Here is a 27,914-nt window from a genome sequence, read left to right on the forward strand (position 1 = left end):
TTATAAGGTGGTTAGTAGGATATGTAACTTTGTAAGTCTATGTGCTTTGGAAATGAGCCTCATAGGTATATAAGTGTATTCAGTTCTGCAATTTTATAAATGCCTTTTCCCATATCCACTCAAGTAGACTCCTATACAATTGTCCCTGTGTTTATATGCATGAAACTAGGTCCAGAAACACAAAGGGGTCAATTTTCAAAAGAAGTTATAGGTTTACAGGTGGCTTGTAAATATATAACTTCCTCTCTGGAGATATGTGAGAGCTATGCCTTGAAATTAGTCATATAGAAAGGGGCAGAGCGATGGCGGCATCAAGGAATTACAAGAACAAAAATGCAAGACCTTTGAAGTCAAAATGATTAAATATTTTGACACCCACCAGACAGGACTTAACAAAGATCTGGGTTTTCTTGCCCATTATAAACCATGAAATTTCACTGCTTTGTCACCCTCTGATGCATATCTCCCTGTCCCTCATCCTCTCAGCCCTCTCTGTTCTCAGCTAGCTTACCCCTCCCTCATCTTTTCAGACTGTCATTGAAATGCTTTGATGTTTCAGTTATATAATGTATTCTTCTACTTTACCATGTATGCCGGTTGCAAATAGCAAATAATCAAAAAAACTTCAGACAGCCCAGAACACTGCTGCCAGACTCATATTCGGCAAAACAAAATATGAAAGTGCTAAACCCTTACGAGAAAAGCTACACTGGCTCCCACTTAAAGAACGCATCACGTTCAAAATTTGCTCCCTAGTTCACAAAATCATTCACGGAAAAGCACCAGCCTACATGTCAGACCTGATACACTTACCACCCAGGAATGCTAAAAGATCATCCCGCACATTCCTTAATCTGCACTTCCCAAACTGCAAAGGCCTAAAATACAAATTAATGCATGCGTCGAATTTCACCTACTTGAGTACATAGCTTTGGAACGCACTGCCGCACAACCTAAAAACGACTTACGAACTAACCAACTTCCGAAAACTATTGAAGACCCATCTCTTTAAAAAAGCATACCACAAAGATCAACAAATGTAAACATACACTACTCCTCCACAGATATTCAGAACTGCCTTATAATATCTGCTTATTATACTACTATCCTGTTATACCATTATCATGTTACCATGATTCTTCTGTAAACTAAATGTCTATCTTTCTATTATATCTTCACCATTTATGATGTATTGTAAGCCACATTGAGCCTGCAAAAAGGTGGGAAAATGTGGGATACAAATGCAATAAAAATAAATAAATAAATGTATACACATGATACATATATATATCATGTTCTGTTCCAAGCATGTTACATTCCATTTATGTTACCATGTATGTATGCACCTTAACGCATTACCATTTGTAATTCTGTTACCCGGAAATGGCAACCACCATTACGGCAAATGTAAGCCACATTGAGCCTGCAAATTGGTGGGAAAATGTGGGATACAAATGCTACAAATAAAATAAATAAAAAATAAAATATATATGCTGTTACTTATCAAAATTTGCTTATTTCTGATCTGACGAAGAAGGGTTACCTTCGAAAGATAATCAAAAAATGTATTAAGTTAGTCCAATAAAAATGGTATCATCTTATTTGCTTTTCTATGTTTTCTTTTATTCAATTTCTATTGATTACCGCAAGAACAAAAACAAAGCCTACGTAGTATAATCCTCAAAGTACTTATTATAATACTATAAGTGCTTTGCAGATTATACTACAGAGGTTTTGTTTTTGTTCTTGTGATTTGCATACTCTCTCGGCCTCTTATTTGTTGAATTATTGGCATCAAGGAATTATCCATACAGCAAGCCTAAAAGAAATATTTTCAGGGTTTTGATGAACAAACACTCCTCTATAGAAAATCTTCGGCATACCAATGTTCTCCAGGGCTTGATTTTAGCTCCAAATCTATTCAACATATTCCTTGCTCCATTTGTAAAGCTAATTCGGGGTCTGTGATTTTGCACCTACATCTTTTCAGATGACATTCAAATGTACTCAATGCCCACAAATCCTGGGATCTACAATTTCAGTCTAATTGCAGCCATTATTTAAGCAGAACAGATAAAATCACACAAACTAATCTCAATCCACTTCAAATCAGGATCAACCTATGAAAGAATTGACTCCTCCTTTTCAGCTGAGAATGGCAGGCACCCAAATCACTTTGAAGTACTCTGTTAGCTCATTAGCCCCATAATTCTAAAAAGTTATGCATCCAAATTTCCAACTAGTGCACAAATTTCCATGTAACTTCTAGAATAAGGTCAGTGACATGCATAACAATGAATTAATTAACCACCAATTGGCCTTAACAAACACTTATTGGCTATAATTGTTATTAATTTGCCTGTCAGTATTCTATAAGTTGCAAATTCAAATTCCACAGCATGCAACTCCAAGGAGGGGCGGAGGTCTTCAGCTCAGGGCAACCTCTTTAACTGAAGTTTCTAGATTTTCCCTACTGTCCTCAATAAACATTGAGATCTTCACAGTCTAATCTTCTGGCTTTTCCTCCTCCCTCAGAACTTAGCTACACGTAAAGCAGCCTTTAGGGGTCCTTTTACAGAGGCGCGCTGAAAATGGCATGTGGTAGTGTAGGCATGGGTTTTGGGCATGCGCCGATGCATTTTTTTGCGCACCTGTAAAAAAGGCCTTTTTTGCCTAAAATGGATGTGCGGTAAAATGAAAATTGCCGCACGTCCATTTTGGGTCTGAGAACCTTTCTGCCAGCCATTGACCTAGCAGTAAAGACTCATGTGGTAACCGGGTGGTAATGACCTACGCATGCCAAATGCCACTTGGTGCATGTCCATTACATTCGCCCAAAAATAAAAAAAATATTTTTCAGATGCGCATATCGGATGCGCACCAAAAACAAAATTACCACAAGAGCCACACAGTAGTCGGGTGGTAACTCCATTTTGGCGCACGTTGGGTGTGCATAGATGCTTTCACGGCTTAGTAAAAGGGCCCCTTAGTTTCTTAGCCCCATTGTTGTGGAGCTCCCCACCTACTACATAGAAAGTTCAACTTGTAAGTGTAAGGAAGGGGTATCATTTTGGTTATTCTGCAGTGTGTTCAACAGCTATCAGTTTCTTAGCAAATCAATCTAATAAATAGAAATAAAATAAAACATAGCAAAGAAAATAAGATGGTACCTTTTTTATTGGACTAACTTAATACAATTTTGATTAGCTTTCGAAGGTAACCCTTCTTCGTCAGATCAGAAATAAGCGAATGTTGATAAATAACAGTATATATAAGTGAAACATCAAAGCATTCCAATGACAGTCTCACAGGAAGAGGGTGGGGTTGCTTAAGGTGAGAAACATGGGAACTGGGTGGATACGAGACAGGGAGAGATGCATAGTGATAAGCAGTAGAATTTTATGGTTTAATTGGCTAGAAAACCCAGATCTTTGTTGTCCTGTCTGGTGGATGTCAAAATATTTAATCATTCTGACTTCAAAGGTCTTACATTCCTGGATTGTCTTAAAGTTTCCTATTAGTATTCTCATTATAAAATCATTGATGCAGTGTTCTGGTTTTGTAAAGTGTTGTCCCACAGAGGTAACATCCTACTTGGCACAGGCATTTTTCATATGATGTCTATGTAAATTAAAGGTATCATCTTATTTTCTTTTCTATGTTTTACTTTATTTCTATTTATTACCTTTAAAAGTGGACTAACACTGCTACCACATCACTCTTAGAGTGTAACACAGCAGTCCTTTATGAGGCCCTCCCTCCCTATTAGGTCTCTGTTAGTCATGTAGGGCCAGATTCAGTAAATCACATCTAAAATGTAGGCATGTTGGAATAATGCGCATAGGGCTGATTCTATATATGGAGCCTAAAATTAATGCACACTAGGCAATTACGCATAAGCATATTCTAGATACCACACATAATTATAAGCACAGTATTTAGAATACACTTAGGTGTATTTTATGTGACTGAATCTACACACATGCATTTACCCCAACGAAAAGCTGGTGTATATCCCTGCGTGTAGATTTACGTGCACTGGCCCATATTTTATAACAACGTGCACAGATTTTGGAACACCCACAAAACACCCATTTCCACACCCCTAAGCACACCCCTTTTTCCCTGTGTTCTTTAGAATTTAGGCACGGTACATTGCAGAATACGCTTAGCAATGTATGCGCGTAAATTCTATTTTTTGCCAAATACTGCTCGTTATTGCTCGTTAAGAGCTGTTAACGCTTAACACCTTGTTAAAACAATTCATCTACGTGCATAGTTATAAAATACACCTAGATTTACGAGTGGAATCGCACTTAACTCTAGGGGGTAGATGCATAAGGTCCTCAGAAGAGCCCTTCCCTTACCGATTCCATAGCGAATCGGTAGGGAATGGCCATGCATCAAGGAAATGGAGTGCAAATGAGCTGCTCGTTGTAGCTCACTTGCATTCTCTATTCCCTCAGAAGCCAGTCGGCCGGTCGGCTGGTCGAGCATGAGCAGAGCAGCCAAGTGTTATGCTGGCTGCTCTGCGCATGCCAAATATGTCCAAAAAGGACGTCCCTGATGACGTCCGCATTTTCTGCTTTGCCTGTGGCTGTCCCTGCACCTCCCTGTGCCGCCCGAGAAAGGAAGACGCCGCACCGCTCACCACCTCCATGGCCTGCTGCAGGAAGGCTCCGATGTGGCTCGGGTTCCTCCGGTCCATGATCCTAGCAGGAGAGTGCAGTTGAGGACGTCCGTCGTCCACGTCTTCGACACCCGTCCATCTTCTACCCCTAGGTCTCTCTCAGCTAATCACAGCGTGTTTAGCTCAGCTAAACGTGCTGTGATTGGCTGAGAGACCTCCAGGTCTCTCTCAGCTAAATGGGATCACGCAGTGAAGGATGTCCAAAAAGGACGTCTTTTTGGAGTGGGTTTTTATTACAATAAGTGAAGGACGTCAAAAAAGAACGTCTTTTTAGAGGGTTTTTTTTTAGTGAAAGACGTCCAAAAAGGACGTCCCTGATGACATTTTATTTTCTTCCAATTCTTTCCTTTGCAGCAACGAGAGGTGTAGACCTCCCTTTAGGTTTTCCATGGTAAGGGGGTCAAAAAACGGTAGTGCATCTCATTATAATAGCCTTGCAACGGTAGTGCAGCTTATTATAATAGCCTTTGGATCATTTGCATTCCATTTTCGTTAAGTGCTACCGTGATAGGACAATGCCCTTTTGTGCATATCCTGGTTTACTACTTGCACGTTAAACTGGCTAGAACCAGTTTAAAACCCACGTTAATGGCTCATTAAGTTTAGTGCATCTAGCCCTAGATGGGCTATACAGAATCCAGAGGATAGCATTATTCTATAAAATATGTCTACATTAAGACACGCTTTATAGATTAGCTCATAGGCCGGAAGAATGCACTTACATTTAGACATGGTGATTTACACCAAACGTGCACCATGCAGTGTGTGTAACTTCTAGTATTCTATAGGGAACACACGTAAGAAGATGACACGCCCGTATCTAGCCCATACCCCACTTACATGCACACCCCCTTGCAATTATGTGTTGTAGCACTTGTGCATTCCCTTATAGAATATTATGTAGTGCATTTGCAAATAGAAGACTCAGTTCTGTAAATGGTGTCCAAATTTGGGCACCAGAAAAAATGTGCGTTAAGCACTATTTTATAAACAGTGCTCCAAATTGGGCGCCATTTGTTGAGTAGCACTTAATGTAGGGATCTGCACCCAATCTTGGACACAAGGATTTACACCAACTAAACCCTGGTGTAATCCTCTCAAATTTCATAACACTGCACACAAAACCTAGAACGATCCCTGACCCACCTATGCCCCTCCCATGGCCACACCCCTTTTCAGATCCATGCGGAAAAATTGATGCACACATCTTTATAGAAAGGGACTATAAAGATGCGCATGTAAATTCCAGTTTTTGCCAATTAGTGCCATTAATCGATTGTTAGCACCCAATTATCAGTGCTAATTAAGCAATTGAATTGCACACAGAATTTGGAAATAAATCCAAATTTGCTTGTGCAATTTTGAGCACTACGTATAGAATTAGGTAGATAATACATATTAAGGTGGAGGAGTATCCTAACGGTTAGTGCAGAGGGCTACAATCCTAGGGAACCAGGTTTGACTCCTATTGCAGCTCCTTGTGACCCTGGGCAATTCACTTAACCCTCCATTGCCCCAGGTACAAAAAAAAAGTAGACTGTGAGCTCTCTATGGATAAACTACCTGCATGTACCCCCAAATTCTATATATGGTGCTCAAAATTGTGCACCCAATTGGTATACACAATTTGACTGAACGAGCCAATTAGAACCAATAATTAGGTGCTAAGTATTAAGATAGAATTTATGCCCACATCTTTGTAGTTGGTATTCTATAAATATGTGCACGTCAATTTTCCCGTGTGGATCTGAAAAGGGGTGTGGCCACAGGAGAGGCATGGGCGCTCCCAGAATTTGCGTGCAATGTTACAGAATATGGTAGATCCATGCCTAATTTAGGCACTGTGATTTAAAATCAGTTTCAGTTGGTGTAAATCCTTGCGCCTATATTTGGTCTGGATCCTGGTGTTAATCACTACTCTATAAACAGCACCCAACTTGGAGCGCCGTTTACAGAATAGCGTTTAGCGCTCATTATTTTTCAGCACCCAAATCTGGGTGCCATTTACAGATTCTAGTCCATAGTGGACAGCGTTTCCTAAATCCTTATAACACTAAAGAAATGTTACTGCACATGTCCAGTTATAGAATTGCCCTGTATATGCTCTGACATTTCCGCAGGCGGGTTTCATTTAAAAAAAAACATGCATATAATGTCAATTCCTAAAAAGCACATACATGGATATACAAAAAGCTATTCCTACTTCACGGCAAGTATCTTTTTTTTTGCACCTTTCTGCTAAGTTATTTTTTTAAGACACATGGGTGCATATAGTGCTTCTATAAAAAGAGATACAACAGTAATAAGACTAAACCCGATGAACAAGAACAGATAGCTGAAGTAAAACATATACTTAGAAAAAAGAGAATAATAAAATTGGCAATGTTGAGTTACAGAAAATGACAGTACATAAATACCATATGGCCTACCCAGTCTGTCCATCATACCAGCTATTGAGCTGTACAATCCTATACTTCCTTCAGAGCCTACAGTGGGTTAATAGACACACAAGAGACCCAGTGACAGGACAGGAATACTAAAGCATGCTAGCATTCACCAAGAGGTCCCAACTCAAGAACAAGGCCAGATCACAGCAGGGAAATTGGTTCAGGACTGAGGAAGACTTTATAGCAAAGTATCAAGATTGGCAATGAAGTACAAACACTGCAAAGAATGAAGTAGCATAAGACAACACTAGAGTGGTGAAGATCAAGTTCTGGTAAGGAAGCCAAGAAAAAACTGGATGTTATAGGTATATCCAGAAAGAAACAACATGGCCCCCAAGACAATATGGTAACAACAAAGCTGGGTGGAACATACGTACACCTATTTGCATTTTGCTCACACCTTTTTCAGTAGCAGCTCAAGGTGAGTTGCATTCAGGTACACTGGGTATTTCCCTGTCCCTGGAAGGTTCATAGTCTAATTTTGTACCTGAAGTAATGGAGGGTTAAGTGACTTGCCCATGATTACAGGGAGCAACAGTGGGATTTGAATTGGCCACCTCTGGATGTCAAGACCAGTGTTCTAACCACTAGGCCATTCCTCCAGACCAGAGCTTCTCCCAAGCATGGTTTTCTGACAGACAGCGCAACCCACTGTCTGGCAGTGAAATCTCACATATGCCATATGGCTCAATCTGTATTTTAACAATCATCTGCTTCAGAGTAATCTTGATTATTATTGATTTTGACACATGAATGGATCTCCACTGTGAGGTTTTGGTATAGTAAGGACTGAAGAAAGTTTGTGCAAAGAAAGTAACCTGCATGTTTCACATCTATGAAGGTCCTTGCACCATGGAGTGATACAAAAGGCATTATAACATTCTCATTTTTGTTTTCCATTCCTTTCCTAATAATTCATAACATTCTATTTTCTTCACATTAAAGTTGAACCTGGGGGTCTCTTTCGGGCCCTGCCTCTGGTTGCCTGCAAACAACCCCAGGTAGGTTCGCAATAAAGTCTAATCTGGAGGAGACTTCCGGATACACCTTTAATATAAATTTTAAAAGGCACCAACATTCCTGGGCATGATAAGTCAGGGCACAGCATGGCCTGGATGAGGCAGCAGAGGATCCAGAGAAGTAGGAAGAGACAGGAAAGTGCAAAAACCAGAAATTGGACAGTTGCTGCCTTTTACATTGCAGAAGAATCATGGAACCTCTGCAGTCCAGATAATCACAAGGAAAGGGAAGGTAGGGTTGCCAATTGGCTGGTTTTGCGATGGTCAGGCCAGGTGTCAGCAGAGCAAGTTTTTTGTTGCCTCAGACTCCCAACACCCTGACCCCGCAGTCCAGCAGCACTCCCTCCTTCCTGCAGGTCTGTCAGCTTTCCTTCTTCCTCTCTCCTTGGTTCCTGCAGATCTGGCATATCTCTCTCCCTCCCCAAAACCAATGAGTCAAGGCAGCGCTGAAAACACACTGCTTCCAGCTGCCCCATTCCTTCTCTCTGCTTGGTGCTGCCTTATCCAATACAACTGCCTATGACCGGGACCAAGCAAAGAGAAGGTCTGGGGCAGCCAGAAGCAGTATGTCTTCAGCACTGCCCGTGACTCACTCATTTTGAGGACCTCAGGGGGAGAGATACTGGACCTATGATGAGTAGAGGGAGGAAAAGATGCTAGAACCATTGTGTGGCAGGAGGGTACCAAAAGAATGGAAGGTGGCCAATGTAATGCCAATTTTTTAAAAGGGTTATAGAGATGATCCGGGAAATTATAGACCAGTGAGCCTGATGTCTGTGCCAGGCAAAATGGTAAAGATTATTATAAAGAACAAAATTATAGAGCATACACATAAGCATGGATTCATGAGACAAAACCAACATGGATTTAGTCAAGGGAAATCTTGACTCACCAATCTACTACATTTCTTTGAAGGGGTGAATAAACATGTGGATAACGGTGAGCCAGTTGATATTGTGTATCTGGATTTTCAAAAGGCATTTGACAAAGTACCTCATGAAAGACTCCTGAGAAAATTAGGAAGTCACGTCCTATTGTGGATTAAAAACTGTTTAAAAGATAGAAAACAGAGGAGGATTAAATAGTCTAAATTCTCAATGGAGAAAAGTAGATAGTGGGGTTCCCCAGGGGGTCTGGGCTGGGACTGCTGCTTTTTAACATATTTATAAATGATTTAGAGATGGGAATAACTAGTGAGGTAATTAAATTTGCTGAAGACACAGTTATTCAAAGTTGTTAAATCGCAAGGACCGTGAAAAATTCCAGTAGGATCTTACAAGACTGGGATACTGGGCATCCAAATGGTAGATGATGTTTAATGTCAGTAAGTGCAAAGTGATGCATGTGGGAAAGAAGAACCCAAATTATAGCTACGTGATGCAAAGTTTCACATTAGGAATCATCGCCAAGGAAAGGATCTTGATACGATTGATGATATATTGAAATCTTCTGCTCAGTGTATAGTTGCGGTTCAGAAAGAAAATAGAATGCTAGGAATTATTAGGAAAGGAATGTTCACAAGAGGAGGTTCCTACATCTAAGGACTAGTTTTATGTTTATGTTTAAATAGGAGGTGTTAAGGGCTCTTCTAGGAAATGGCCGTGCGGTAAATGTTTCAGTTACCACATGGCCATTTCCATTCATGCCCAGAAATTTCTTTTTCCAGGTGGCGGCGGTAAAAGGGGCCTTTGTGCATGGCAAACCCTTGGCCAGTTAAGTTTACGATGGCCAAAAAGCCCCCAGATATTCAATGCCAGTCACTGGAAATGGCCCAGCATTAAATATCCAGGGTCAGCATCGATCATGACACTTATGCAGGCTGCCTCCCATGGCCTGAATAGTGGGCCTGATGAGTTGGGTTGAAAGGGAAGGAAAAAAAACCTCCATTTTGGAGCATCAATTTTTGGCAACTAGAATGAGACAGGTTATCAATTTGCATTGCTACATATTATGCCTTGCCTTGAAGACATTTAGTAAAGGTTCGGGTTCAGATAAAAGTACATTGGAGTAGACTTATATTTTGTGGAGAGCTATAAAAGTCATGGTGGAGAAATGGTCCAGCACGTATCCAATACATGCGCCCACACTACCGGAGGTCACTTTTTGACGTGACTTTGTAAAAGGGTCCCTGAATTTCTTAGATTTTCTCTCTCAGCGGATGTGGCAAGGGCAGGGAAATATATATATACTAGTAAAAAAGGCCCGTTTCTGACACAAATGAAACGGGCGCTAGCAAGGAGTGTATATGTTTGAGAAAGTGTGTGTGAGAGTGACTCTGTGAGAGAGAGAGAGAGAGTGAATGTGCGAGTGTGTGTGTGTGACAGAGAGAGAGTGAGACTAGTTGCGAGAGACTGGTTGCGAGTGTGTCTGTGAGAGAGAGAGTGTGTGTATGAGAATGAGAGTGTGTGCCAGGGGCTCCCCTCCCTCCCTCCCTCTCTCCCTCCCAGTTCCAGGGTCGTCCCCTCCCTCCCTCCCTCTCTTCGAGTGCCAGGGTCATCCCCTCCCTCCCTCCAAGTTTCAGGGTTGTCCCCTCCCTCCCTCCGAGTTTTAGGGTCGTTCTCTCCCTCCCTCTGAGTTTCAGGGTCGTTCCCTCCCTCCCTCTGAGTTTCAGGGTCCCTCCCTCCGAGTTTCAGGGTCCCTCCCTCCATCTGAGTTTTAGGGTCCCTCCCTCCGCACCCCCCCCCCCACACACACGTACACACTGCCGGGGGAGGGGGTCTGACCATGTGGCCGTCAGACTAGTGGGCCCAGAGGATTCGCCCCAACGTTCTCTGTCCCTCCCTCCGTCCAAGTTCCAGGGTCGTCGTCCTCCCTCCCTCCCAGTTCCAGGGTCCCCCCTCCCTCCCAGTTCCAGGATCGTCGTCCCTCCCTTCCTCCCTCCCTCCCTCCCTCTCTTCCAGTTCCAGGCCCCCTCCCTCCGATTTTTAAAAGTCATCTTCACTTACCACGTCGGGATTATGGTGGCCAGTAGCAACAGTAAAATGCGTGCAGGCTCGCCCCTTCTGTCTCTCTCGGCTCTGGTCCCACCCTCATTTCCTGTTTCTGCAAGGGCAGGACCAGAGCTGAGAGAGACAGAAGGGCCGAGCCTGCACACGTTTTACCGCTGCTGCCGGCCGCCGTAACCCCGACGTGGTAAGTGCAGATGACTTTTAAAAATCAGGGGAGGGAGCCTGGAACTGGAAGGCAGGGAGGGAGGAAGGGAGGGACGACGATCCTGGAACTGGGAGGGAGGGAGGGAGGGAGGGAGGGAGGATGATGACCCTGGAACTCGGAGGGAGGGAGGGAGGGACGGGGAACTTTGGGGCAAGGCCTCTGGGCCCACCGGTCTGACGGCCACCTGGTCAGACCCCCTCCCCCGGCGGTGTGGGGGCAGATTGTGCATAAGTTGGCGCTGTTCAGGCCCCCTCTCTGTCAGTGTGTCTGTGTGCGGCGGGCGGGACACAGACATGGCTGTTCATGTTCAGGGACTGCTCAACTGGGCGGGTTTCTGATGTTGACATCATAATAGCTATGGTGACGTCAGCCTGTGCCATGGAGCCTAGCAGATCAACTCTGAAGAAGTCACGAACACAGGCAGCAAGACCAATAGAACGTTGGAGGTGAGAATTATTATATAGGATATAGCACCATGAAAATTGTCACCGATAAAAAAGCACTTAGTGCTATTCTATAAACCTCAACTGAAGTTTGGTGCAGTTTATAGAACATGCTTAGCAGCCATCTGCATGACTAAAATTTAGGTGCAGCCATTTATACCAACTAACACCTGATGTAAATGCCCAGGCCTAATTTAGGTGTGGATCAGGCATACTCTGTAACAGAGTGAGTAAATTTCAGGAATACCAATGCCCCACCCATGTCCCTCCCATGGTCACGCCACCTTTTGACATCCACACCTTAGGATTTATGTGCGGCACTTCACAGAATACGGTTAGACAGTTGTGAGCATAAATTCTAATTAGTGAAAATTAGTGCCGATAATTGCTTGATAGTGGCAAATTATTGGTGCTGATTAGCTTGTTAAACAATTAAGTTGTGCATGCAAATAGGATATGTGTGCTCATTTGCACACACAACTTTAGTCGCAATTTATAGAATCTGGGGGTTAATGCTTTATGCTAACTGGCTAATGAACAGTTAATGTAGGAGCACTTAGGGCCTTTTTCTATAAAGGTTATGCTCCTAAATCTAGGAGCATAATTTATGCTCCTAAAGTTATCCTCTAAATTAGATTATGCTTGTAATTTAAGAGCATAAATTTAGGAGCATAAATTATGCTCATAAATTAAGAGCATAAATTTTAGGAGAGTAAATTTAGGAGCATAATCTATATAGAATAAGGCCCTTAGCATCTCCTAAACAGAAGCAGTTAGTGTTCCTGTATTAACTGTGAGCAGGTACCACACGCTAATGGGATCATTAACACACAACCTGAATTTAAAAAAAAATAGTATAAATGCTTCCACTAATTACTACATTTGATTTGTAGCTAGTGAGCAATATAATCCCATGTTACGGCACGTTAACTGCAAATCTTAATAGACTTTAGTAAGGGGCTCCTAAGGGTTATCTGTACTAAAAGGCTTTCCTAATTTTCCAGTGCTTAGTACATCCGGCCCAAAATAAAGAGAAGCCCAACTTTTAAACATTTTCATTTGTAAACCATTCTGAAAATTGTGAATTTCTTATGAAATTGTGATGAGAGAAACAAGCCCTTCCTACTGGCCACCCTGCATCTTCACAGTCACAATAAAAATAATTACAGGAAACATCAGACAATGAGGATACAACTGGGTAAACCAAATGTTTGCTTACCTTCATCATCAATTTCTGCAAAAAAACATAAAAAAGAGAAAAAGTAAAATAAACCTTATATTTCCTTCTCAAGTTAACAAAAATGTTATTTTTTTCAAATACTACTAATGTCTGTGTGACTCTGTAAAAAGAGAGAAAAATAGGAACCTCAAATCACCCAAACCGATAATTCATATATTACTGATTGCATGTTTTACAGCTAATCATAAATAGGGGCAGATATTCAACCAGTGGTGGTCAGTGGGTTATTTTGGCTGCTGACGGATTAATGCACAAATATTCAATGCCAGGCCATGTTCAGGCACCAGTATTACATGTCCACGCATGTGGTCAAGTGCATTAGTCTGCACCTACTGCATACCCCTGGATTCTATGTAGTGCGCCTAGAGTTACGCACGATTCTGTGTATAAATCTAGGTGTATTTTATAACTACATGCGTTCAGTTGTTTTAACAAGGTGTTAAATGTTGCTAACAGCTCTTAACAGGCAATAATGATCACTAATTGGCAAAAATTAGAATTTACACACATACATTGTTAAGCGTATTCTGTAATGTATCTATCGTTTTATACATTTACCTGAGTTGCCACTTTTAGACATATTCATCTACAGAGTTGTGATTTTTAGAGACATTAAGAGGCCCTTTTACAAAGCGGTGGTACCTGTACCACTGCGTTGCAGTGTGCCAAATCTGGCCTACAGCTGGGCTCGCTGAAGAGCCCGGCGGTAGTTCCAGCTTCTGGCACGCAACAACTAGGGCACTAGTAAATAATTTTGTATTTCTAGTGCTGGAGGTGTGCCCAGCGGTAAACGGGCAGCATCTAATTATTAAATTAATTTACGTACGCAACTGATAGTGCATAAGAACATAAGTGTTGCCATACTGGAACAGACTGAAGGTCCATCAAGCCCAGTACCCTGTTTCCAACAGGTCACAAGTACCTGGCAAGATCCCAGAACAGTAAAACAGATTTTATGCTGCTTATACTAGAAATAAGCAGTGGTTTTTCCCAAGTCCATCTTAATAATGGCTTATGGGGTTTTCTTTTAAGAAAAAATCCAAACCTTTTTAAAACCCTGCTAAGCTAATTGCTATTGCCACATTCTTTGGCAATGAATTGAGTTTAAGTATACATTGAGCAAAGAAATATTTTCTATATTTTGTTTTAAATTTACTGCTTAGTAGGTTCAATGTGTGCCCACTAGTCCAAGTATTTTTGGAAAGAGTAAACAAGTGATTTACCTCTACCCATTCCACTCCACTCAGCATTCTTTAACTTGCGTGAGCAACTTTGTGCACTAAGCATAAAATTGGGCATGCAAATTTCCAGAATTAGGACAATAATGTATGAACAATAGAAAATGGAGCAACCTAGATTCAGATGACAAATATGCATGTAAAGGTTTCTATTCTACTAATTTATGTACATATGTGTGTACATGAAAATATTCTGGCTATGCACTGTTCAGTAAGTACATGCCAAAATCTGGTGGCAACTTTGCAGGTGGGTGTCAACATGGGCAGAGTTTGGGTGGAGTATGGGTGAGGCACACAATTACATGAATAAATCATAGTAGTCTAGGCAAAAGCATTTTTGCCAGATCTATGACTGATGTACGTAGTCATGCTTAAAATATATGCATGTATTTGCCCTGCTTCAAAAGTATCTTATAAAGAAAAGTAGGCATCTCCTTTCCTTTATACAATGGACTTCAAATAGGCACCTGCTTGGCATTCAAAACAGAAGCCCCTTTATAGAATTATCCTCAATTCCCCTAATTCTATAACCTTTTAGCACAATACGATTATACAGTAATAGCACTTCTGAAAGTGAATGGAATCTTCATCCATTTAAGTGTCTGTTGGGCACTAAGGGCCAGATTCAGTAAATGATGTTGAAAAATAAGCACCAGGAAAAGTCAAAGCTCAGTGCTATTCTATAAAGGGCACTCTGGAATGAAGGCCCTTTATAAAATAGCAGCTAATGGAGATTCCCATGCCCAACTTTGGGTGTGAGGACTTACACCAACTGAAACATAGTGTGAATCCTGGCTAGAGAATGACACGGGGATGGGGACACGTGGTTAAGCATGAGGATGGGGACAGAGCCCACAGGGGTGGGGATAACCTTGTCCCAATACCATTCTCTAAAAGCTTGAGACTAGACTTAAACAGGCTGTTCCAACTAGATGGAACAGCATTCGTAAAATGCTAGTACCAATATGTAGAAACTAAACTTGTCTTAGACAACTGACAACTGAATTCCATGATAAAAAAACTGCGGAGGCTGCTTTTGGATTTAAATGAAGCACTGTTAAATGACATCATTTGTGTCTTGTTTGCCTTTGATGTGGCAACAAGAGTCTTGTCTGCTGATCAGAGTCCTACCCAGCAGTGTACTGACCTCAGATGCCACCTGGGGCAGAGCACCACCTCCCCGGGCAGAGCATCCCTGTCTTATGAGCAAGAGGATGCACAGAACCTGTGCTGCTGTCGACTCTACTGGTCCCCTGCCCCAGAACAGGAAGTTGACGTCAGAGGGATCAGGGGACCGGCAGAGCTGAAAGTCACACGCCTGCTCCATGCACCCCCTTGCTGTGTGCACCTGGGGAGGACTGCCCCCACCACCCCACGCTTGGCACGCTAGAGCTCTTACCATCTGCAATGCCCTTCCATCATGTGCCCAGTTGCTCAAGCATCTTACTGTTACTGCAACAGATTCATCCATTGTTGCTGGCATCAAGGAGCATTTCCAACACTTAATTGATGCTTATTTTCCTGTTCATTCACTACACAGTGTTGGTTCTCTTCTACACCCATGTCTGAAAGAATCCAATTGTTTTCCCAGATGATGTAAATGCACAAGCAACTGAATCTTTGAGAAGGTTGTACCAAAACCAGATCAAAATGGAAGGCTATTACATGCATAATTCAAAACCACGCTCCCGATCCTCCCCGAAATGCCTATGATCCTCTCATTTCCACGCCTCCTTTTTCAGGTCATGCATAAATTTTAGGAGCAGATCTCACCCCTAACTTTATGCATGAAAGGCCCCTTTTACAAAACAGTGGTAAGCCCAACACGGGCTTACTGCTTGCTAAAAAGGAAGTACCGCCGGGCTACCACGGCAGCCTGGCGGTAGTTCCCACCCCGATGCGCCATCATATCCAGTGCTACAAAAATATATTAATTTTTGTAGCTGTATACCTGGCAGTAATTGGGCAGTGTGGTGCGGCAATGGGTGGTGGTATGGGCTCTCCCCCAAATGACCACACGGCAAGTGCTTCACTAGCCACATGGCCACTTCCTCAAAAAAAGAAATACCTACCTTTTACCTGCTGAGGTAAAAGGGGGCCTCGATGCACGTCAAAAAAACGCTTGCGCGTCAAAAACATGTGCCGATGCCAGCACAGGTCCCCTTTTGTCGCAGCTTGGTAAAAGGGGCCCGTAATTCCTAATTAAATCTAATTAGTGTCAATAATTGCATGCAAAAAGTCAATTATTAGCACTAATTGGCTCGTTATTCTATTAAATTGCATGTGCAAATCGAGGGCACACCTACATTTGCGTGCACAATTTTTGGCAACTTTTATAGAATCAGGGGGTTACTGCAGTATCTCACCTCCACCCAATTTTTTTCACCCTACCATTAAAATATAATTTGTGCTGGTAGCATCACAGTGTGCCCCTCTTTTGTTCATATCCTTCAAATATACCTTATGCTCAACTATATGCTGATGAGCTACTGTTGGCTCTCCCCAGTGACTGCTCCATCTCTTTTTTAAACAGCATCAATAGCCGAGTTCCACCCTGGTTAAAGTGGACCCAACTTTTCAGAATAGGCTCTCCCTTTCCCAAAATGATGCCAACACTGGCTAAAGACCATGGATCCAGATAACAGCAATCATTCTCGGGGGTCACGTGATGCCTGCTACCTGAGCAGCAGCAAGGTAGAGAGGCTCCTCAAGCAACCTGCCAAAATCAGCTAAAAATAATGGATTCACTTCAGTAGGCCAACCCTAGACTGAATCAGTACTTACCCTAAGCTGCTGGGCTTGAGATCCACACTTTTTTGGAGCCAGGGGCAAGGCATGCCCACGAGGACACAGCGGAAAGCGAAGATTCCGCAGAGGCCGGCTATGTACAAGATGGCGGAGGTACAGCCGATGCAGAGCCCGCTCTCCATACAATCACCTGAGTGGGTATAAGAAATCTCAAGATCGGTTTCTGCAGCGCTGGAGGATAGATTTACTAAGTTGCAAGCCGCAGTTGAGGGAATTAATGAAAAACTAGACTCCCACACGTGGCGCATAATGGAGGTGGAACAATGAGTGTCAGCGGGGGAGGACGAGACGAAAGCTATGATGGCCCAAATAGCTATGCTACAGAAAGAAGCGGGAGACCTCAGGGACGAGTAGAAGAGCAAGAGAATCGAAAAAGAAGGAACAATCTGAGAGTTGTTGGGCTCCCGGAAGCAGTGATGGACAAAAAATTATATCAATTCTTTGACACCTGGCTCCCGGAGCGCTTGGGCCTTCTGGGCGGAGAGTATAATCTTTGCTGTGATCGAGAACACTGTATAGGGGCACGGAATGATACTGCGACCAAGCCTAGAGCAACAATTGCTCATTTTACTAACTGGCAAGCGAAAGAACAGCTACTAAAAGCATATCAAGCCCAAGCATCGGTGGAATATGAAGGTCACAGGCTGTTTCTGTTTAACGATTATTCCACAAGGGTGGCCATGTTGCGCAAGGCCATGGCGCCAACATGCACGGCGCTGCACAAAAAAGGAATCCGGTTCGCACTGCTTTATCCCACCAAGCTGCGTGTCTGGCAGGGAGGTCAGACAGTTCTTTTTCAGGAGGCCACAGAAGTGAAGAAATTTATGGATAATATTAACAAAGAGAACGGAGATGGGATGTGGGATGTCCATTGATTATACCAGTAGCTGCGCTTGTGGAAGTCCTTTGGTGGCTGGATACAAAAGTTAAGGCTATGAAGGAGATCGGGTCTACGTGGATGATCTTGGAGTTTTATACTTGAAGTTGTACTTTGTAGTTGGAACTGTTGAACTGAAAGGTTAAATATGCTCGTTCATTAGGTGGTGAAACAACAGCAAGTCTGACTTTGTCCCAGGTTGTGGGGAGGGTCTGTTTTTCTTTTTTTGCGAAGGGATGTTTATAATCATAGTTATAGCGGGGCTTGAGGGAGCAGCATCCCTGCGAGGTTCGGGTAAGTGAAGGATGAAAGTTGGTTACCTGGAAGGGATAAGGGGGGGGGGGGAGGTAGGGGGGAAGGGGAGGCATGGGAATTTCTAGGTTGAGAAGAGTATGCTTGTGGTATGTATGTGGATGGATGATGGAGTGCATGGAGGGGGAGGGAGGCGGGGAGGACGTATAGGGAAAGAGTTCACAATGGGCTTGATGAGAGTGAAGGGGAAGAAAATATGGGGAGGATTGGAGTACCTTATGTGTTATTTCCACTTTTATTTTTCTGCCTTCTCTTTTTTCTCTGAATGTACAATAATACAACCCAGAGGGTTTTGCTGGGAGACCCAAAGGTTTAGGTTGTTAGAGGATATGCTGACTGTTACAGAGCTATGTAGTGGTGATGGTTAAGCTTAAAATAATAACATTAAATGTCGACAGTATCCACTCTCCTGTAAAAAGGACCAAGATCCTGTCTTGGCTGAAAAAGGAGGGAGAGGATATAGAATACATTCAGGAAACACATTTATCAGCAGTAGAACATCAAAAATTAAAGAAAGGATGGGTGGAGGAAGTGGTGTGCTCTTCTTATAATAGCCGGCAGAGAGGAGTGGCTATACTGTTGCACAAACAACTCCCCTTTCACACTCACAAAACTGTTCAAGACAAGGAAGGTAGATTTGTGCTTCTCTTAGGGGAGCTATGGGGACACAATATTCTTCTCTGTAATGTCTACGGTCCCAATACTTACCCTCATAAATTGTTCTCTGAGTTAGTGGCTGCAATTGTACCTCACAACAATTATCAAATTATACTTGGGGGTGACTTTAATATATTGGCAGACCCGTCGATTGACTGTAAACCCCCTAAACCGAAAGACAAGGGATGGGGTGCTAAGGGAGTAAATTTCCTCTCCTCTAGATTGGAAGTGATAGATATTTGGAGAGTTCTATATCCACATGATGTGGAATTCATTTTTTTCTCCCATCCCCATAATGTGAACTCTAGGATAGATTATCTCCTGGTGGATAGATCCCTGTTCCCAAAGGCTGTCGAGTCACGTATAGCTGATAATGCGTTCTCTGATCACTCAGCGGTTACAGTAGCTATTTCAATTGTTGATGACCCGGGTGAAAGGGTGTGGAAATTCTCTCCCTCACTATATAATGATAAGGGATTTTGGGTATATCTGAGGGACAAGTGGTTAGAGTTCAAAGATCATAATAACATCCCTGGAGTGAACCCAGGTGTCTACTGGGAAGCTTCTAAGGCAGTTATGCAGGGCCATATCATATCTTACTCAGACGGACAGAAAAGGAACAGAGAGGCGGAGCTTTTACATCTGTCACAGGAGTACCAGCGACTGCGTAGGCAGCATGTACTTCACATGACTGGCAGTGCCAAACAGCAACTGATGCAGACGAGGAAACAACTAGATATCCTACTGCAGCAGAGGGCTGAGAGAGATATTTATCTTCAACGCTATAGGTTGTTTAAATAGGGAAGCAAGGCTGGTAAGCTCCTAGCCAACCTAGTGAGGCCCCCCACAAGAAGCAGGTCGTTACTTCTATTAAGGAGGACAAGGGGAAAGAGTATACCACTGAAGCTCAGATTGGAGAACAGTTCTTACAATTCTATAGCTCCCTCTACCGGGCTAGGGAATTTAATGCAGAAGCTGTCGGGTTTGAACTCCCCCATAACAGTACAGGAAGTCAGTTGGAGCATTAAAGCCTTGAAGCTGACCAAGGCCCCAGGCCCTGATGGTTTTGACCCGGAATATTATCGTATCCTATCGGAGCTAGCAGCAGAACCCCTAAAAGAGATGTTTAATGAGCTGAGGGGAAAAAGCATGGGCCTGTATCAGAACTTGGCACATATTATGCTTTTTCCAAAATCAGGGAAGGACCCAGCATAAGTGGGTTCTTATCAACCTATTTCACTTTTAAACCAAGATGTTAAATTGCTAGTGGCTATATTGGCTAGGTGTCTGAATGTGGTGATAACTTCCTTGGTGCATGAAGATCAGGTAGGCTTTGTGCCTGGACACTATGCATCCATGAATCTTATTAGGGCTTTGTTGGCCATTCAAGACTGTAAAGGGAAAGGAAGAATGGAAGCTATACTAGGTCTGGATATGGAGAAAGCGTTTGACAGCATTTCCTGGCAGTATCTTTTCTGGGTTTTGGAGTGATTTGGCATTACGTGAACCTTTCCTGGGTGGGTATCTGCTTTGTTCACTCTGCCAAGGGAGCAGTTACTGATAAACAATAAACTCACAGAGGGTTTCCCGTTGCAGAGAGGTACAAGGCAGGGGTGTCCTCTTTCACCACTTCTTTTTTTGTTGGCTATAGAGCCGCTGGCTTTAAAGATTAGGGGGAGTAGGAACTTACAGGGTATTATAGTGGGAAACAGAGAGATGCGCATAAACCTCTTTGCAGATGACATTTTACTTTCCCTGGCACATGCACCCCGAGGACTGCCAGAGGCGTTGTCCTTGGTATGGGCATTCGGAGACCTTTCTGGACTGAGGGTTAATTGCTCCAAATCAGAACTTCTTCCCCTGTCTGGACGCACGGGGGAGCCTTGGTTTTCCTCATTACCTATCCCACCTGTCAAAGGACCAATGAGGTATTTGGGTATTTACCTTACTACCAATTCAAGTATATTTTATAAATACAATGTGTTAGACCCTCTAGATAAGATTAGAAGGCTTTGTGCTGCATGGAAGGACCTACCACTCTCATTGCTGGGCAGGATGGCCTTGGTGAAGATGATACTTCTGCCTAAGCTGTTGTACCCCCTCCAGGTTGCACCCATCTGGGTGCTGAGGAGAGATGAGCATCTCTTTCGCTCTTTGATCCATTTTTTATATGGCAACAGAGAGGCACGAGAATAGGTCATCAGAAATTAATCTTAGATAAAAGTCAAGGGGGCTTGGGCCTCCCTGATCTTCGCTTGTATAACATTGCGGCTTTGATACATTTTGTATTCGAGGGGATTAGGGGGATATGCCGTTTCTCACCTCCATGATGGATGGAGAAATGGAGTTGCCCTCTGTCCTTCACAAATCTTTTACATATACCCCCTGGGACCCTCCCACGGGCTGCCTCCAAGTTGAGCTTCCTTCAGCCATTACGAAGGGCATGGTGCTGGTGGAGGGGGTGTCAGGGCCGGTTCCCTGATGCCTCGCCTTTTTGACTTCGGTGGGGAACAATGATTTCCCGGCAGGTATGGGGGGGTTCAGAGTTTCAGAGGTGGCGTGGTGAGGGATGTACACATATTGGACAGTTGCTATCAGCGGAGGGGGACTCGTTTCTCACTTTCGCCCGGGTCAAAGAGAAGTGGGGACTATCAAACCACCATATGCTCCAATACCTACAGGCTCGGCACTACTGGCTTTCCTTGAAGGCTAGATATAACATGGACTGGATGTATGGGGACCTGGATAACATTCTTTTTCGACTGCCAGCCTCTTTGAATAGATTGTCCACATGGTACAAGATTTAAAAAATGACACTGCCATTGGACAGGATGGGGAAGCTGACGCAGCAGTGGAACAGGGATCTAGGCACTGAGTACACATGCACACAAATTAGCACACTCTTTTCTACATTGTATGAAATGACTAAATCTGCAGAACTACAAGAGGCACAATATAAAATATTGCACAGAGCCCATATGACCAGGGCAAAAGAAGCTCATTTGGGACTCTGGGATAGCGATTGCTGTTTGAGATGTGAAAGTGGAAGGGGCGCCCTCATTCACACTTTCATGGAGTGTCCCACTCTATCTTTATGGAATGAGGTATTTTCTTTGCTTAACAGGGTTGTTCAGAGAGAACTCGAATGGGACTACAGTACCTTACTCCTGGGGGATCATGGGCTTTTACAAACTCAGCAATTGACTCAGCCCCAGAGGCGTTTCTTATATGTGTCCCTTCTGTTGGTCAAGAAAACTATATTGCAGTTCTGGATATCTTCAGATCCAGTGCCATGGGACGGGTTGACTGTGATACTCAGAGAGATAGGTAGACATGAAAGTAAACTCTATTCTAAATCCGATAAATTGGATAATAGATCATATGCTCTGTTGTGGACACGTTGTTTGGACATGCTGGATAAATGAAAGGGTGGGAGGGAGGGGATGGGAGGGACTGTATGAATGGGTGGATGCGAGGTGGATGTTAGAGGATGGATGTTGAGTTATAAGGATAAGCGGAAGTGAGTCAATGTTTTGAGGGAAGTATGGTTTACTAAAAAAGAGGAAAAAGTCAACGCGGAGATACATGTTTGTATTGACAGGTTGCAAAACACAGTTACAGTTTATTTTTGGTACCTATACTTAGTATGGTTTTTGTAGCCTGATTTGATGTATGTTTAACTCTCTGTATTGACAAAGGAAAATAAAAAATTTTAAAAAAGCAATCATTCTTGAGATAAATGGCTGTGTCTATTGAGCCATATGTTGTTTGTTTGCCTCAAGCATTTTGGACAGGAGACTAATAAAATATGTTGATCTTTGTTTTATTATTTGGTTAACTGGGTCTGATGTTTTTCTCATGTGTTCTTTGCTTATTACATAATATTCATTTTGTGTATTTATAAAGTACAATAAATATAAAAATGATAAAAGTAAAAAGATACTTACCCATTTTACTACCATAGCGTTTATTTGTCAAAATTAAGTTAAATGTTAAGTGTTAAATTATGGTAATTATTTTGCCATAACATCAGAGAAGGCCTTGCAGCACTTCACAGGATGCTGTGATGTGTGTTTATCTTTACAGCAGACTTGCGTCTGGTCAAATTTAAATTAATGCATGAGATACTGCCTTTTGAAACACTTGTAAAATATACCTGAATTGCATGGCTTAGTGTAGGCGAATGTTTCATATAAATGAGTTTGATATATTTGAAGGGTCATCCAGGATGCATGACAGTTGCTGCAAACTACTTAGAAATCCCTTGTCAGGTGCACTCAAAGGTATTATATGTCAATATAACAGTATAACCTGATTGGCTCAGGTTTGCACACATGGAAGTCTGATTTATAACAGGGCACTACTTTCTTTTATAGAATACCAGCATAACTGATTATATATGCATTAAACATTTAGGTACAAACTCGTACACCAACCACATGGTTGGTTGGCTATTGCCTAAGGGTATTTTTGCTAAGCTGTGGTAAAAAGTGACTGGAAAATGGCCAATTTTCCTGTTTTTTGAATTAATGGCAATGCGCTAATTTTCAAATCAAATCACTGCATATTCAATTCTCTCGATATTCACAAGAAGTAACAAATCAGTCTCATAAACAGATGGTTAAAAATGGAAGGAAAAAGCCTCAAATGAGCTCCAGGTCATACAATCCCTTCGGAGCTGAAACTTTTATCATAGGCATAAAAAAAAAACCTTCCTTATGGGACCTGTCATGATAAAGTGAAAGATGAAGATGACTCTGAAGAGGATAACCACAGGAGTAGAACTTTAAAAGATAAGTGTGATTTAAAGTGGGTTTTGAAATATTGAATAGGTTCCAGAGGAGATCCGGGAAACTATAGACCTTTTCTAGACAGCTAGCCAGGGCTGAAACTTGCTATTTGTGGAACGGTAAGAGGGCTCATCTCCTCTATTCTGTAATCTCTCAACCAAGGTACAGTGGTGGAAATAAGTATTTGATCCCTTGCTGATTTTGTAAGTTTGCCCACTGACAAAGACATGAGCAGCCCATAATTGAAGGGTAGGTTATTGGTAACAGTGAGAGATAGCACATCACAAATTAAATCCGGAAAATCACATTGTGGAAAGTATATGAATTTATTTGCATTCTGCAGAGGGAAATAAGTATTTAATCCCTCTGGCAAACAAGACCTAATACTTGGTGGCAAAACCCTTGTTGGCAAGCACAGCGGTCAGACGTCTTCTGTAGTTGATGATGAGGTTTGCACACATGTCAGGAGGAATTTTGGTCCACTCCTCTTTGCAGATCATCTCTAAATCATTAAGAGTTCTGGGCTGTCGCTTGGCAACTCGCAGCTTCAGCTCCCTCCATAAGTTTTCAATGGGATTAAGGTCTGGTGACTGGCTAGGCCACTCCATGACCCTAATGTGCTTCTTCCTGAGCCACTCCTTTGTTGCCTTGGCTGTATGTTTTGGGTCATTGTCGTGCTGGAAGACCCAGCCACGACCCATTTTTAAGGCCCTGGCGGAGGGAAGGAGGTTGTCACTCAGAATTGTACGGTACATGGCCCCATCCATTCTCCCATTGATGCGGTGAAGTAGTCCTGTGCCCTTAGCAGAGAAACACCCCCAAAACATAACATTTCCACCTCCATGCTTGACAGTGGGGACGGTGTTCTTTGGGTCATAGGCAGCATTTCTCTTCCTCCAAACACGGCGAGTTGAGTTCATGCCAAAGAGCTCAATTTTTGTCTCATCTGACCACAGCACCTTCTCCCAATCACTCTCGGCATCATCCAGGTGTTCACTGGCAAACTTCAGACGGGCCGTCACATGTGCCTTCCGGAGCAGGGGGACCTTGCGGGCACTGCAGGATTGCAATCCGTTATGTCGTAATGTGTTACCAATGGTTTTCGTGGTGACAGTGGTCCCAGCTGCCTTGAGATCATTGACAAGTTCCCCCCTTGTAGTTGTAGGCTGATTTCTAACCTTCCTCATGATCAAGGATACCCCACGAGGTGAGATTTTGCATGGAGCCCCAGATCTTTGTCGATTGACAGTCATTTTGTACTTCTTCCATTTTCTTACTATGGCACCAACAGTTGTCTCCTTCTCGCCCAGCGTCTTACTGATGGTTTTGTAGCCCATTCCAGCCTTGTGCAGGTGTATGATCTTGTCCCTGACATCCTTAGACAGCTCCTTGCTCTTGGCCATTTTGTAGAGGTTAGAGTCTGACTGATTCACTGAGTCTGTGGACAGGTGTCTTTCATACAGGTGACCATTGCCGACAGCTGTCTGTCATGCAGGTAACGAGTTGATTTGGAGCATCTACCTGGTCTGTAGGGGCCAGATCTCTTACTGGTTGGTGGGGGATCAAATACTTATTTCCCTCTGCAGAATGCAAATAAATTCATATACTTTCCACAATGTGATTTTCCGGATTTAATTTGTGATGTGCTATCTCTCACTGTTACCAATAACCTACCCTTCAATTATGGGCTGCTCATGTCTTTGTCAGTGGGCAAACTTACAAAATCAGCAAGGGATCAAATACTTATTTCCACCACTGTATGTGGGGGGCTTGGGCTTATTGGATCTCAAAAATTCTTTACAGACATGTCAGATGTGCCATTTGAATGATTGGTACTGTTCCACAGATAGTTTCTTATACACACCCCTGGAAATGAAGCTCACACCCCTTTGTCATTTCAGCTACTATTTACATGCACGGACTGTTAGGTCGGGGTAACCTGGGCTTAGTGGTCTTTTACATAAACCTTTGCACAAAACGTGGAAGTGGGTCTGTCATTGTGTTGGTTTGTCTCCAAGTGTTACCCCTTTACTTGCTTTTTGAGGAAATGGAGACTTTTTCCCTGGATATCAATCAGTGACCTTTAAACACTGGTCTGACTGAGGTCTCCAATATCTTTGGCAGGTGGTCACAGATGAGTGGAAAATGCAACCTTTTGATGTCTTATGTACTGAGTATGGATTGACTCTCTTTGACCAGTTTGCCTACAGACAGTTACATAATTATGTTTCCTCCTTTCCGCCGGCAGCGCTAACATTGGAAATGCTGGAACAGCTCAAAAAGGCTCTTTGCAAAGACACGCAGCTAGCAGTGCTATTACGAAATCATCATAAATATATTCAAGAGCAAATACCAGCTTTTGATTATGCATCTGTTGCAAGTGGGAAAATGACTTACACATTACCTTGATGGGAGATCAGCCCAAGCGTTGTTTGTCGACCTATGCTAAAGCACCTTACAGTATGCCATTATGGGAAACCCAGTACAAAATGTACTTCTGCATACAGATTATAAAGTGACATTGCTATCAGATGACACTTGTGCTAAATTTTCCCAGTCAGCAGCTATGCTGGATCATATGTTTTGGCATCATTTTTGGACTGCAGTCTGTGCGCATGTGTCTGCCTTGTGGCACATCCATTGTGTGCCACATCCTTGTGGTGGGTGCAGTGCACTGAATACAGGTGGACCCAGGCCCATACCTCCCCCTACCTGTTACACTTGTGGTGCAAACTGTGACGGCAGATAAAGACCTGTATGATCCATCCCGTCTGCCCAACAAGATAAACTCATTTTACATGGTATGCAATACTTTATTTATATACCCGAGTTTGATTTGTCCTTGCCATTCTCAGGGCACAGACATTTTCCTTTTTTCAAAAATGACCTTCTTTCCTATTTTGATTTTGGACGTTATGTGCAAAATGTCCAAGTCGGACTTAGACATCATAGCAAAAATGCCCCTCTAGGTGTGCCCAAGGACTGGGTTGGGAATGGCTGGATTAGTTTCATCCACAATGCTAGGACCATGAATCTGCTACTAGCAAATTCTTCCCATGCATAATTTCGCCAGTGAGTTGAACTTCATTAGCTGAATGAGTAATCTTTGATATCATAAATGGGTTTTTTTGTTGGTATTTGCAGTTGATGAGACTAACTAATGGTTTGTGGCTAGTCAACAGTCTGTTAAGATTCAAAGTCGTGTAGATGCAGATGGAATATTTCAGAAGCCCAGACACTTCCCACACATTCTTTGTTTTGATGTATTGTCTCTCTGCAAAGTTAAGAATGATATTAGCTTGAAGATGCTGTGGTTGTATTCCCGTAGCAGCATTCTCCTTATGCCATAGCTACTTATATCAGCACTCACCATGTTGATGGCTTACAGTTGGAGGAGGATAGATACCATTTGCTTCAGTACATGGAAGGCTGTTTGCTGAGACTTGTCCAATATTGATCCATTCTCCCTTTTCAGGAGTGCATTCCATGGTTCAGAAGTTGAAGAAATTTGCAGTAGGGATTTCCTCAAGTAGATTACCATCCCAAAGAAATATTTAAGCTCCTTAGCATCTTGAGGAATTTTCAGTTTTAGAATTACTTTGATCCTTTTGGGTTTGGGCTCATTCCCTCCTTCCAGGAAAGCAACCTGCACTGTGTGGTAGGTACAACTCCCAAACATAAAAACCGGGGAAAGTAATCTGCACTGCATGGCAGGTACTGCTCTGACAGCAATACTGGGCAAACTATATTATTTTTATCTGCAGTCATCCACTGTATTTATATATTCCAGTGAGTTGGCTTAGGAATTCCAGTTGAATTCCTGAACTGAAATTTTAATTTGTTCCCTTTCAGTCCTGATACCACTATTATCTCAAATACCTTTTCCAGTCAATAGTAATTTACCCTCAGGTTTTTGTGTTAGTTCAATAAACTAACACAAAAACATAATATATGGCGTAATGGATCAGACCAAACCTCTCCAAGCAGAATCACAAAAAGTAAATTCATTTCTTGTTCCACACTCCTAGGGAAAACACGTTAGGTGCTAATGAGGGGCCTAATCGAATGGAGCGCCCATGTTTTCATGAGGGCGTCCTCACAGGACGGCCCCATAAAGGGACGGGGCAACCCATATTATCGAAACAAGATGGGCGTCCATCTTTTGTTTCGATAATATGGTCGGGGACACCCAAATCATAAAATTTAGGTCGACCATAGAGATGGTCATCCTTAGGTCGTT

The 27,914-nt window shown here is 42.7% G+C and overlaps 1 protein-coding gene across 1 annotated transcript in view; it reads right to left on the reverse strand.

Moving 5' to 3' along the window:
- Nucleotides 1-27,914, reverse strand: part of RYR2 (ryanodine receptor 2) — a 908,577-nt gene that overhangs the window by 789,658 nt on the left and 91,005 nt on the right. The window contains 1 exon segment of the mRNA XM_030194683.1: nt 12,972-12,986. Within this exon segment, the coding sequence (XP_030050543.1) occupies nt 12,972-12,986 (15 nt within the window).

This window comes from Microcaecilia unicolor, chromosome 3 (genome assembly GCF_901765095.1).
Source record: "Microcaecilia unicolor chromosome 3, aMicUni1.1, whole genome shotgun sequence".
NCBI classification, from domain to species: domain Eukaryota; kingdom Metazoa; phylum Chordata; class Amphibia; order Gymnophiona; family Siphonopidae; genus Microcaecilia; species Microcaecilia unicolor.